Here is a 14597-nt window from a genome sequence, read left to right as displayed (position 1 = left end):
CATTCTCATTTGAGATTCTAATTCTCGGAAAAATTTTATTTTATAAATTTTACTAAATTTTTTATGAATTAAATATATAATGTTAAATTTATAATGTTAAATTTATATTTTATATATATGTATATTATTTATTCTGTTATATTGACGCATACGTACTGCAACTGATCCATAGTTTCTATGTCCCATAACATTGTCTTCTCGTCGTCACCAGCGGTGGCAATCTTCGTGCCATCAGGTGACCACCGACACACACGAATGCCTGTCCCAGAATTGACAAAAGAGGATTTTGCTTGATCGCCGGTCTGTTAACAGAAAATTGTCGTTAGTAAGAAATTAAAAATATGTTATTCGCAAAAAAAACATTCGTTACTTCTGTGTTCCAAATTAAAGTTGTTCCATCGAGAGAACAGGAGGCAAGCATTGAACCGCATGGACTAAATTCCACGTAATTGACGCTGTAGGTGTGAGCGTCAAGTGGACTGAATGATTTTTCCTGTATTTTAATCACTTCCTCCTCATTCTCCTCTTCTGTTTCGACGCTCCAAATGCGCACTAATTTATCACTACAAACAAAAAAAATTGAATAATTGTGTTACTGATTTTATAATTTTAAAGAGTTTAGTTAGTTTCAAAAGTTTTACCCTGATGCTGAGGCTAAAAAATTATTTCCATGGAAGGCAACGCTGTTCACCGCACCGTTATGCTCCTCCAATCTTTGAATCAATCTTACTTCATTAGCGTATGTCTCTACATTTTTCATTAGATCATGTTCATGCTTAGTAATCTAAAACGAAGAATCTCGTTAATGTTATTTTTTGTTAAAATTATCATTTATTACTTACTTTTTCAGGATCATTCACGAACCACTTTGTTCCAATATTTTTTGAAAGTTCCGAATCGATAGTTAAGTTCCCCGTCAAGTCCCATGCAATTACAGATTTATCATTAGAGCCTGTAATTATATTAAATGCCAATTATCGTGAAATAAATTATAAACTTTTTCGGAAATACAGAAAATATTACCTGTCGCTAATAAGCTTCCGTCGCGTGAAAAAGCGCAACAAGCTATATATCTATTGTGACCGGAGATTATTGTCACAACCTTTCCTGAGCTCTAAAATTAAAAATTAAAAATTAATAAAAAATTGTTTTGAGTAGTTGAGTTTTCCTCCAAGACAAGTCTCTTACCGCCTCCCAAATTACTGTCGTTTTATCGAGACTACAGCTGGCAATATATAATCCGTTGCTGCTGAAACGGACGCAAGTTAAGGCACTGCTGTGCTTTTCCATCACTCTACAAAGCTGTACAGTGGCAGTAGAGGATTGGGCCTCGCATTTATTTTGGCTCACCGTAACTTCCCACAACTTCACGTCGTGATCGTTTCCGCACGTGACCAGTTGATAAAGCTTAGTATATGGTTCGATATCTGCGATAATAACATTATTTATCACGCATAGCAATTCTCATCTTTCCTATTTGTTCAAAATAATATATCTGGAATGCCTACACAGTTAGAAATGTTTTTAATTTCATTAACTTTTAAGTTAATTTGAACTTAATTTCATGACATTACATTAAATTTAATGTATTTATAATTAAAAAGTATATTTACATGTACATAAAATTTAATGTACACGTTCATTACATTTAAGTAACTACTGTAACTTAATTTTTAGTTAAATCATTCATTACTCTTAATTTCGTTCATAACCACGAGCTTCATTTACATGTAAAGCTTGTGGTTACATTTCTAATAGTGTACGTACATGTGACTTCTTGGAATGTCGAGAAGTCGCAACAAACTACTCCCATGTCGTGAGCATCATCAATCGAGACGAGTTCGGCGATGTCTTGATTGCTAGAGGTACAAGTGTCGATCAGTTCGGCAGTGGAGAACAGCTTTAGGACACCCAACGTGCATGAAGTGATCAGCCAGCTCGAATCCGGCGAGAAGGATAGGCTTTGCACAGCACCCTCGTGCTTTTGAAAACATCTACAAATCGAAATAATATGTCTCATTGTATCTTAATTGAAACGCAAATTAGAACATTAAAAAAGGACTAATATTACTTTGCAAAAGAAATTAAGGATTAAAATTTGAATTACAACATACTTTTCATTGAATTTCTTATAAAAAAGAACATTATATATCCTCTGTAAAAGATCTTGCCTGATTAAATTACGATGAACCAAATCCCAGATACAGACTTGCCCGTTATCTCCAGCGGTTGCGAGTAACGTCGAATCCGGAGAAAATCTGCAGACTCTCACCGCCTCGCCGCCTACTTGCACCATAGTATGTATCTTCGTTCCCGTCTTCGAAATTACACAAATTTACATTAATCCAAAACAAGAATCGCTAAAACATGATTTATGATTTTAGACTTTCACGTGACTTAATTTTTATGTGAAACGATCCTGGTGAAAATTTTTCTTAGAAATTTTTATACGAAGTAGAACACTTCAGAAATGAGAAATGTCTTTTCTCATTTTTTATATAAGAGAATTTTTTATATAAGATTTCTCATTTTATAATTTCTGAAAAACATTGAACTTTTTTATCAAAAATTATAGAATAAGAAATTTTAGAATATTTCAGAATTTATATATATGAAGAATTATAGAAAAGATGTAGAGTTCTCAGCACTTTAAAAAAATGTTCCAATTTATATAAAACTTAAAAAAAATTATATAAAAAATTTTGAGAAAAACATTCACTAGGAGATTCTATTCCTTTTATCATTATACTCGTACGTGTGCGTACCAACTACATAATTCGCTTTCTATATGTAGACATATACAAAAAAATTTATTGTGTACCATTAGTTTGCAATTTCAAAGATTAATGATATACAATGAATTTTTTTTCGTTAGTATTACAAAGCGTGTTCGTATTTTTCCATATTTTTAACCTACGCGCAAGTTCCAGAGCAGCGTGGTACCGTCTATGCTGGAGGTGGCCAACATAGTGGACTGGGGACTGACTTTGACTGAAGTAACACCATACTTGTGTCCCATTAGGGGTGAAAAGTAGGCCTCCACGTAGCCATTGCCAGGTTGCCATTCCCAAACCCGGACGCGTTTGTCCCTGTATGTTAAAAGAGAGAAGATGATTCTGATCTCTTAATACGCAGCGAAAACCGAGTACACTGGAAATGTGTGCATATCGATAACCGATATTTACCCGGATCCCGTTACCAGAATGCAATCACCAGCGAAGTCGACGCTGTTTACATCGCTGGTATAAACTGTCAAAGTCTGCAAGGCTTGCACGTCGCCTATGGCAGTCATGTTTTTTCAGATTAACGGGGTTCTTAGCTGTAAAGACGTATGAAATATTAATCAGCTGTGTCACTTCTCAAAGTCAAGTTGATGTCATCTATATCTTTAATGAAAAGGCGCATGTTATGTAATTTTTAATTTATCAACGGGAATAGTTCGAATTATATGTTACCTCTTTTGTCGATATTAAACAACAACGGATAAATTAATATTACCGCAGGTAAAACTGTTCTATTCGATTAGAAATAGGAATTATATACGATAGACTTCCACGTCAGAACTGAATGTCAGCATATCGACGAACATGGTATATATCATATCGTTATATTTTAAGTCATTACCTCGATAATATCAAATGATTATGATTTGTCATAGGTATTTTTAGAATTAATGTATTCCTTCGCTAGAGGTACATACATATTCTGTCACATAGAAATGTCGTAAGGGTAATGAGGCACGGGAGACTCCTTTAACCTTCGTTTTTCAAACATTCACGAACTGCATGTGCACGCGTTTTTCAATAATATATGTACCCTGAATCGACTAACTGTTCTACAGGTGGGCACACGTACAAAGGCAGCGGATTTCTAAAGTTTCTAAAAGTCAGACAGCCCTTGGCATTGACCACGCGTCGTTGAAGACATTTTATCGCGATTCACATTAATTTCATTACCATAATTGATAACTCCATATTTAGAAACATTATCTACATTTCTATGGAATTTAATCGCCAAATGATAATTAAATACCACGCAATTTCGTTATTAAAAGGACATTCGATCTCAAATCAAAACAGAGTCGCCTAATTTTCAGGGCGCAAATGAGAAGTTATGAGTTACATTAATAATTTTTTCAGTTATCTGTACATTGATCATTAAAATTGCAACGATAAAAAAATCGCATTATATTAAATTGAAATTTGTAGAATGTATAGGTCATAGTAAAATATGAAAATAAGCTGTATTTCTAATAAAAATACTAAGCTATACTTTTATATTAAACCTCATTGTATCATAAATAATCCATATAAATGCTTTGATATCAGTTCATAAGTTTTTTGGTGTTGCAATTTTAATGACCAGCAGTGTACACATCGATCATTCTATTTTTTTGCAATTCTTCAGAATTTACAACGAATAAAATAGCAATTTTTTTCAACATATAATAAAAACAGAATTAATGTCGAACTTAGACAGTGAGAGTTTTATCGTTGATGTTGACGTGTACATCAAAGTACACATCGATTGTACTTATCTGTTCATCATATGAATAAAACAAACGCAAATATTACAGCCGCGATACTGATCGCGGCTGTAAAAAATAGCTCGCTATATATAAAGCATTTGCTATCGGTTGTATTATAATTAATCAAATAAGGGCACAGCGTAAGTCCCATCGCAAAACAAATGATACGTTCGAAATGAAATTGTAATGTCACGCGATAAATAAAAATATACAGCTGTTTGTGTACATATGCCGTTATATTTATCTTAACGCGAAAATCTATCCGATTGCAACGATATGCACATTATACTTATTATATTTAAGGAAAAATTATTGACACGTAATTGAATAAAATATTGTCGCTCCTTTTTCATACGAGGTTAAAGACTTGTATAACAATATTTAAAATGTCCATTTCTGTTAATGTATTACATAGATTAATTCTTAATGTTTCAGTTTTTTTTATAGGATGGATCGTTTGTGTTCTGTTTAATTTTCAAGAATACAAAAATTATTAAATAATTCTTATACTTTAACACCTTTAAAAAATATTTGTAACGTTGTACATTAAAAATAAAGAAAGGGTAAAGATATTTTTAGACAATAGATGCTCCGATTTCTTGGTTCTATAAAACGCATAATGCGTTTGATATATTATTCTACCAACAAATGTTGTTGTATATTTATATCACGATCTTAAAAGATACTTGAGCGTTTGATATTATCATTTTTAGCCTTATCATTTAATATTCGGTGAACAACAAGGATAAAATGATCAAAGATAAAATGTTTTACAGAACCCAGTTAATATTTCAAAGAAAAGAAATGCGCTGAACACGAATGACCTAATTGTATGTACTAACACTGAGAAAAAAACACTGTTTGGTATTTGTGATCATAATTGCATGATAAAATAATTATGATTACAAACTCCATTTTTATAGATTCTATAATATCAGTAATAATAATCATATAATGTAGTAACTATAAAAATGGAGTTTGTAATCCTTTCAATATGAAAAAATTGTATTATAAAATGTAATTTTAAATATTAATACAGTAAAATATCAAGATAAATGGCAAATAAAATAATCATTTTTATTCAGTAAATGCAATCGCATTATAATAGTAAATTTTTTTTTAATTTGCTTATTATGTAGTAAATGAAAAATATGTTAAGAAAAAGAATAAAAGATTTTATAAATAAAGATTTTCAACGTGTGTTGTTAATAGCACAGTTGACTATATTTGCATGGTTAAAATAATTATAAATACATAGTTGTCCAAAAAATGAGTTTAAATTATTAATTATTATTAATAATTAATTAAACAAAGAATTAATTTTCATTTAATTTACCTTTTATTTGATTTATCATTTTTTTTATTCTTAGAATTAGAGAAAGATAAAAAATAAATTAAACTATAATTAATCTAAATTGATAGAAACAAACATAAGTCGTATAAATCATATAAAACTAATAGCGCAAATATTCTATAACATGGAAAATCACTACATTGACTAAATACTAATCAGATAGACTTCATTATGTTATAAAATAAGTACAAAGGGGAAATTAGAAATTTTTATAGAATGTGAAATCATATTAACCGTAAATTCAAGCGTAAACTTCACCGTGTTATGAAGGTGTAAATAAATAGATTAAGTAAATAGTAAGGAAAAATTAGAAATCTTAGAACACGTGATTATATTAACTGCGTAAATTTCATCGCATTATAAAAATAAAAACAAATACATAATGAGAAAATTAAAAATTTTATAAAATGCGAAATAGTATTACCTATAAACGTCGTCACATTATTAAGATATCAAAGAGTATGTAAAAGAAAATTATAGAAATTTTACACTGCCGAGTCCGATCGTTATTTGTTTAAAATTCTTTTCATCTGTCATATTTCAAAAACACGTTTATTGAAGAGTTAAATGACTCTGAAAAATATTAATAAATATATCCAGTATCAAACGTCCCACCGACACAAAAATAGCTATATTTAATAATAATTTATCCATTATGACTCGCGTGGGTGGTGAGCCGTTATTTAATTCCCAAGCCAATGAACCCCTTATTAAATTATTGACTATAACAGTAAACCGAAAACCAATCAAGCGGAAAACAAATTGACGCTCTCTCCGATCCGGATCACAAATTCATCATCTTATTAAATATACATATACATAGAATCGTTAACTTCAATTAACATCTTTTTAAGTTGTAAGTTCGTTTTTAATTATACTCTCTCTCTATAATTGTACATCGGACGGACGGAACATCGTTTGTGGTTTTATGACTTTTCCTTCGCGTTTCTCGCTCAGACGACGATTTTGCAGACTCAATCATCTCTCTCGTACTCACTCGTAGCAAAGGCACATGTTCCAGACACTAATCGACGGTCCTCGCGGTGCCTCGTCGCTCCATCAACGAGCATCCACACGGCACATGATTCTTCGCTGCCGCGATTCCCGTGAACTCTACGTGTCGCGAGACGGTGTCACATTATGTTTTCGCGTTCGACATAGTGCTCCTGCTGAGACACTTCAAACAGGATACCCCAGACAGGGCACCTGTCACAATGAAGTTAAAAGCGCTAAACGCATGTCCACTGGCTGCCTTCAGGATCGATATTACAGGAGGCGTAACGCGAGATATAAACTGCATGCGGTGCTTGCAAAATGTAACATCGCTGCTAAGTGTAAACCCGTCTCTTTTTATCCCTCTCTCATTTTTTTTCACAGCCTCGCAGAACGAGACAATTTTACGCTTATCCGTGTTGCGTAATCCATCAGATTAATAAAGTAAATTGCTTTGTTATTCGCGAGCATGTGATATTAATTTGTTGACCGCTTATGATAATGTTCAGTTTTTTATTTAGTAACATATATATATCTGCAGAATATAATTATTCAGATATTTGTAATTTATTAAGCGAGAAAAAAATTTATGTACGAGACAAATTTGTATTTTTTTCTTTAATTTACTCAGAGAAATTTATCGATAATGAATTAAACGTTTATTTAGATCTGAATAGATTGTAGAATAAACGATCGCAAAATTTTATATCCGACATGGCAAGTGCGTATTCACGTAACAATTAATTTGAAATTAATTCTATCGGATCTCGAGACGCGCGTATAAAATTCATCGCATCGCACGCGTCTTCGAATTTTCATTTTGCAGTGAAAATGCATATTCATATGATTGACATAAAGTCACTAGACTGATGTATATACATAAATATATAGAAATGAACGAGCTAGGAGGATGAGATGGACCTCGATTATTTTAGTTAATAATAGGTTTTAGGTTTTAATAATAGTTAGGCACAATAGAAGGAATAAGGAATAAAGAATAAACGATTTCAACCTATCAGAAACCATGTATTCCGATGTATCCGATTTCTAGATAGATTAAAATCATTTATTCTTTATTACTAATTCCTTATTCCTTTTATTGTGAAGAGGATTTTTCTCAATAACAATATTAAGGCTACTATTTCATGCGGCATAACTTGCACAATCCAATTGGTCTGTTCGCGTTATTTAAAATCCCCAAAAATTTTAAACTTAAAATGAGATAGATACATATTTGAGCGTCGATAAAAGAGAAAACAAAAATACCGAGTGCAAAAAGTGAGCATTGATTAGCATTAATTAACCCCTTTCGGGTTTCTCTTTAATAATTTTTATTAAAAGGGATCAATTAATGCTAATGGACTCAATCATGTTGCTTGCACTTTTTGCACTCAGTATTTTTGCTTTCTCTTTTATCAACGCTCAAATATGTATCTATCTCATTTTAAATTTAAAATTTTTTGAAGATTTTAAACAACGGCTCAATAAGTTGCAAATACTCTGTCGTCAGTCGCAATGCTTCGCAACAGCCAATTAAAAACATCAATAACTAGTGTTTCTGATTGGCTGTCATGAAGTATTGCAACTGGCGACGGTGTGTTGGCAACTTATTGTAGACCATGCTTTAAGTCGATTTTACATTAGTTGCAAGCTGATCGAAAGTTTGTTGCGACAGCCAATATGAAGCGTTGATTTCAAACCTGCAATCGGCTTGCGTCTAATATAGAACCGATTTAAAACAGTTACATGTCCCTGATATCACTCTATTCTTGTTATTTATCGAACGTTAAACAAGGCTGACATGACACTCGGGTGAGAATCTGAACACACCTCTAGCGAGACGCGTGCGCTGACTGACCGATACTGAAGTAAAGATATGTGACACACGTGAAGTAAACGTGTATTAACGCGCATGTAAACACATGACAGCTGAAATCAGCGATCAGAGTATTAGATGAGGTAAACAATCGCTAAAGGAAAATTCATTATTATTTATGGACTCTCTGAGACCGATCTGAGAGAAATCCGATGCCGCTCGGCAACAAGCCAAAATGTGTCAAGTGCGGGACACATGAGACCCCTCTATGGCATTCGACTGACGCTGGGAACTTGTGCAATGCTTGTTTGGAGGACGAACGGAATGCTGAGGCGAGCACGTCTTCCAAGACGGATGAGGAGGATAGAAGCGGCTCGCTGAAGCCTAGAAGGAGCACACGAATCACGAGATATTGTAACACGAAGGCGATAGGGCCACACAGAATTGTGCCCAAGGGTAAAGGTCGCAGGAATCTGTTCAAGAAAACGGTGAGCGAGTGGAAGATGTTCTTCCATTTTTGTCACAATGATGTGGTAGATGCTTTTCAACAAAAGATGTGAGATGCGTTCCAGTTTCACACTCATATGCTACAAGCATCAATTCATTCTTATTATTTATCAATCCTGCAAACAAGAGCCTTAAGCCTTAAGAAATTAATCAATTACAATCAAATGTGAGAAGAATAATTGACTATAACTGATCAATTCCTTAAAATTTAAGGCTTACTATTCTATTATGTTTGTAGGATAAATATTAAACAAGAACAAATGATATTATAAGCAAAACCGAACACACTCCCATGTAACACAGTGAATCATTATATTCTTGTTTGTCAATATTATAAGGATAATAATCATAATAGATACTTTCCATGATATAACACAAACATTTATCTGGCATTTAATGAATAACAGAGACAATTTGTGTCAATTTGCGTCACTAAATGGAAAGTCTATATTGTGTCATCTGTTTTTCAACAAAAGTCATAGTCATTTCATCTTTGTTTAACATTAGCAACAAGAATATAATGATTCACTGTATTACCTGTCTTTTTTACTTACAGTCTCTCATAGAAATATGTGGAATCATTGACTGTTTATGTTTAACTATATTTGCAGCCAGTCAAGGCACCTACAGCTACTGCGACTCCAACCACCAGCAACTTTGTATTTTACAAAGGCACATATTTTCAAGTTGGAGATATAGTCTCTCTGCAAGACGTAGACGGTGGTATTTATTATGCTCAGATACGTGGTTTATTGACGGACCAGTATTGTGAAAAGAGTGCCGCCATTACCTGGTTATTACCCACCACAGCGAGGTGAGGTTTCTTATTTCATTAACTTCATGAGATTATAACAATATTTTATAATAATATTTATCAATATACATATTCTTTTAATTCAATTTCTTACACAGTTTATCTTTTTCTTTTCATAGAAAAAAAAAGAAAAGAAACTGTGCAAGAAGTTAAATGAACAGACTTGTTAACTGATGTACCTTTTAGTCCTCCACCAGAAGAAGGCTTCATTCCTGAGACATATTTAATTGGACCAGAAGAAGATTTACCTCGTAAATTAGAGTGTATGGAATTTGTAATGCACGCTCCATCGGATTATTTCAAGTTAAAAAACAGTCCCTATCCACCTCCTCTCACAGAGAAAGGAGCGGGCTTCATATGGACGACTCTTAGAAATGAATTGGCCATATCTAAAAAGTAATAGTAATTCTTTATCGTAATTGAGAACATGTATTAGTACCTAGCTCAACACAAAGTCCAATAAAAAAGTCTGTCCTAATTTTGGTCTTTGTGTTGTTTGGACAGTGTCGCTCTAAGCTTAAAATAATAAAATCATTTTTACACGCAATCACTATAATTTCTTTTTTTAATACTTTTTAGTCATATGTGTTATTTAAATTAAGAATGATTAGAATTATGTGGGATTGTAAAGAAGTCGCAAGAGTTGACACGAAGAAAATATGATATATTTTGAATGTGCATCACTGTACAATATAGAAATAATTTTGTAAAAAACAATACACATTTACAATAGTGCTATTTTATTTATTAAATATATTTTTATTACAATATAACATTAATGCTTTTCAGTGAATAACATGTATTTCTTACATGTAATGGAACGTGAAGCTAGACTACTAGACAATCGAAAAGTTGCCAATACTATAACTGAATTCGTAAATTTGCAGAAGTCTGATATCGTTTTAATATCTCTTATCATATATAAAAAATTTAAGAAACATTCTCTCATCTTCGATTTCTTTTCTTGTTTAGAAATTCCTCGAAATTAGTTTCTCTCGTAGTTCGTATTTTCTTACCGGAAGAACCGTGACTCAAAAAAGATAATGATCTTCATCCATGATCTTTAACTCTGATATCGTTGAGACGAGATATACGCAGAGGTAGCAGGCAGCATTGGTGCATTCTCGCTTGCTTGAAGGGAGGGGAAAAGTGTCCTCGGTGCGACGGTGGTGTCAGTTACATTCGGGATGACAGAAGAGACTAGTCAGCTGGGTGCCAACGATGTGACGGCTGGTCAGAATTTGAGGTCTTTTATAGCTTGCGGCAAGTCAGGCAGTTTCATATCCTTTATTTGTTGCGGTATATTCATGTTCTTCACCGCTGAGACAGCACGCGCGGGCGCTGCTGTGATTCCCGCCTGCACACATCATACGGATCGAAGAAGAGTGGAGAACGGATAAGTTTCAGCAGGGCTGAGTAAATGTAAGGGCTGTAATTTTAGTTACAAGGAGCGAAGGCAAATGACGGATGACAACATTGACAACACGGCGTTGACATTTATTATCCTTACAAGCGACATTTACATTATGAAGGCACTCGGTTTATGCAATGGATAATTACAAAACAAAATTGCATCGCCATGCGTGTTACGCAAACGTTTACGTTTTATGAAGCTAAATACAAAAGACTTGGCGCTTTCTTGGATAAAATATTAAAAAAGAAAAATAAAAAGAATGAATTCGCACAGAAGTACGATTATATAAAGTGGCCTTTGCTACTGCCGATTTACTTAAGGAGGAGGTCCCAGAAGGACAAACGGACGGGGTGAGCAAGACCGCCCAGATTTGTAAGTCCCCTAAAATTGATGTTATGTCAATCAGTCCTACCTGTCACCATATCAAATATGTTTTACAGATTGCTGTACCAGTATGTATAGCATGCATAGCTCAACAGACTGCTTAGGTAGATATGTATTAAAGCTCAGTGACAGAAAATAAACACATTGCAAAATTAGCAGCACTAGCTTAAACGTTTTATCTGATGAAATGGGCATGATGTAAACATTTGGATGTAACAAAATTATAAAAGTTTATACATCGTGAGTATAAATTGAAACAATCCTGTGATTTTGCCATAATTTTATTACATTATAACATGAAACTTATTCTTTTTAGCTAAATTTCTTGTACCACATTTATTTTTCCTTTTCTTTTTATGTTGGAGAAAAAAAAAAGAAATAAATTATGGAAGAAGTTCAGCTAAATAGAACAGGGGTTTATTCAATATATCTAAATCAAGGATATAAGATCACAATTAAGATAACAGGGATTATAAGCAACCTATACTTACCTCTTGTTTTTCCAACTTATTCTGATCCTCAATCCTCGTGAGAATCTCAGTCATGTTAGTCTCGAGAACCATACCACCCATCACCAACTCATTAAGTATGTAATGAACTTTATCCACATGAAAAATAAGATCAAGCTCGCACACATTCTCAAAGCATTTGTCTAAAGTTTCAACGAAGACTTGTATTAGGTCTAGGATTCCCAGCTCTGATTCTGAGCTATCGACGCAGAATACAAAGTAAAGCGTTGCATAGTGTCGGTAGATCAGCTTGTAGTCAGATCCGCCAATCAGGCTACCACCCTCCAAGAAATTGCACACGTTGTCGTCTCTCTTCGAGACAAGCTGAAATGTCTCTTTTATTATCTGCTGCTGCATATCTTCGTTCTGAAGCAGAAAATGTATTGTGTATTGCAACAATCCATATGCTTTTATGTTCCTATCGCATTCCACATAATTGTGATTCGATAGATAAATCGACGTAGAAATTATGCCGTATATTGTCTCCACTATTAGTTTTTATTATATCTCAATAAATAAAAGGATTTAATTCGCAGAATTTACAAGCAGAAGAGAAGTCCAAAACGAACAGCATTGAGATATACTTACAAAGTACTGATAAAACTTGGAGAGACGAGGTTTCCCATGATTATTAAAGACCAGGATCGCTTTAATCATGTCTGTGAATCCGAAGTCAATTGGCGTCACTGAACCTTACGGTAATTCTGTCACTATGTTCGAAGCGCACGATCATTGGGGCACGAGAGGTTATGTTCTACTACCGCAACTATGCTCTGACGTTTTAATTCTCATTATTTTTCTTTGGCAAGTTGGAAACTCTTCGTAGTGTATATACTAATTGATAATTAATTGAGCAATTGGAGATAAACTCTCCAAGGGTATCGGTCAATTGACGGCTGTCAATTTATCTGTCAGTGAGCTGACATTTAAAAAATCAAAAGAATTCACTCTACTTGACTAGTTGACTACGTGTAACTACTTGTTCACTTGCACTCTCTGACACTTTCTGTACTTAAAATGAAATGAACATATATTCAGGAACGTACAAAAGTAGTGAGGGATAAGGCGATAATCCGATCGAAGAAAAATTATTATTTGACAAATATTCGCCCTTTTTGTTTTAAAAATAGCTCTTTTTCTTCTCAAGGAGAACAAAAAAGTCATTAAAATAATAATGTACGTTGTATATATGTATATATTAACCGAATTATGATAAAAAAAGCCATAAAAATTTAATTTTTAAATTTAATAACAAATTAAATTTAATAATTTGCAGTTAATGATATTAAATTGACATTTTGATTTTTTCTTGTTCTTGATGGATTTATATATATTCATTAGTTTTTTTTTTTCATTGGCATATGGAGTTCGAATAAAATGATTTTGAATAAATGCTCTCTATTTAATCGACGATTACAACCCTAAGTATAGATCTCCAAGGGATGTTCTAAAAAACATCTAGAGGATATCTCTATGTCCTAAGAATTCACGTTCGCCAAAATGTCTCTCGAATAAAGTATACTATCAGGAAATTTCCCGAGGAAAAATATTTCATATCTAATCATATGTGTATGTAATTATATGTATATATAATTATATACAGTTATATATAATTATATTAAAAAATTGACATTTTATATACAATTACAATTATTAGAATTGTATAGTGCTAAGTTAAAAAGATAAAAGTTAAGTTAAAAAGTTAAAAAATTAATTAATTTTAATTAGTTACATTTTATCCATAACTATTAATTTTTTATTTAATTCTTTGAAGTTAAGTCTCAGATATAATATGCGACAATAGCGATGACTTAAAATGAGATGAAAATTGCAAAAGTGAGCAAATTTATTATAAGTTAACCAATGAAATTATAAATATTCTATTGAATTTGCTCATTTTTGTAATTTTCACCTCATTTCAAATTATACAATCAATCCCCAGATTTCAATCTGTCAGAAATCGTGTATCTTATAGTTCCTGATAGGTTGAAATCTATTATTCCTTATTATTATCGTTATTGTGTCTGTTCCTCGTATTGTGTCTGAAGCTTTAGTCATATCACAGATCAGTATTCATAGTCGAATCTTATACTAAACAGTATATATAAACAAAACATGTAAATAGAGTATTTTCTAAATGAAGTATATATATTTGTCATTTCCGTTCTTTGTAAAACTCTGGAATTATGAATAAAAAAAATAAAAAAAAACAAATTTAACTTTTAACTTTTCAATTACTTTTTTTTACTTAACTTATAATTTAATTAATTTTATTATA

The 14597-nt window shown here is 32.6% G+C and overlaps 3 protein-coding genes across 5 annotated transcripts in view; 1 reads left to right on the top strand and 2 right to left on the bottom strand.

Annotated features, from left to right (window-relative positions):
* The window catches only part of LOC108690682 (WD repeat, SAM and U-box domain-containing protein 1-like), a 12553-nt gene extending 2283 nt beyond the window's left edge, over positions 1-10270 (bottom strand). For 2 of the 3 annotated variants that reach the window (XM_018198085.1, XM_018198088.1), the window contains exons 1-11: positions 6880-7141; positions 3186-3319; positions 2918-3089; positions 2172-2317; positions 1768-1994; positions 1189-1427; positions 1024-1114; positions 843-952; positions 642-784; positions 371-563; positions 157-302 (exon numbers count right to left, since the gene is read on the bottom strand). In XM_018198085.1, coding sequence (XP_018053574.1) covers positions 157-302; positions 371-563; positions 642-784; positions 843-952; positions 1024-1114; positions 1189-1427; positions 1768-1994; positions 2172-2317; positions 2918-3089; positions 3186-3292 — 1574 coding nt within the window. In that variant the 5' untranslated portion in view covers positions 3293-3319; positions 6880-7141. Of the gene's footprint in view, positions 1-156; positions 303-370; positions 564-641; positions 785-842; positions 953-1023; positions 1115-1188; positions 1428-1767; positions 1995-2171; positions 2318-2917; positions 3090-3185; positions 3320-6879; positions 7142-10191 lie in introns of those variants that run through there. The other variant, XM_018198087.1, reaches the window with a different exon arrangement.
* Positions 8521-10552, top strand: LOC108690683 (GATA zinc finger domain-containing protein 1). Its single transcript, XM_018198089.1, has 3 exons — positions 8521-9179; positions 9810-10012; positions 10199-10552. The coding sequence occupies exons 1-3, from the start codon at positions 8904-8906 to the stop codon at positions 10410-10412; spliced, it is 693 nt and encodes a 230-aa protein (XP_018053578.1). The 5' UTR covers positions 8521-8903; the 3' UTR covers positions 10413-10552.
* Positions 10553-10960: 408 nt separating this feature from the next.
* Positions 10961-13285, bottom strand: LOC108690689 (AP-3 complex subunit sigma-2). Its single transcript, XM_018198097.1, has 3 exons — positions 12908-13285; positions 12302-12685; positions 10961-11369 (listed from the first exon to the last, which is right to left on the bottom strand). The coding sequence occupies exons 1-3, from the start codon at positions 12974-12976 to the stop codon at positions 11247-11249; spliced, it is 576 nt and encodes a 191-aa protein (XP_018053586.1). The 5' UTR covers positions 12977-13285; the 3' UTR covers positions 10961-11246.
* Between the last annotated feature and the right edge of the window lie 1312 nt (positions 13286-14597).

This window comes from Atta colombica, unplaced genomic scaffold, assembly GCF_001594045.1.
Source record: "Atta colombica isolate Treedump-2 unplaced genomic scaffold, Acol1.0 scaffold35, whole genome shotgun sequence".
Lineage (NCBI taxonomy): Eukaryota > Metazoa > Arthropoda > Insecta > Hymenoptera > Formicidae > Atta > Atta colombica.
This window is presented reverse-complemented; position numbering and strand designations above follow the sequence as displayed.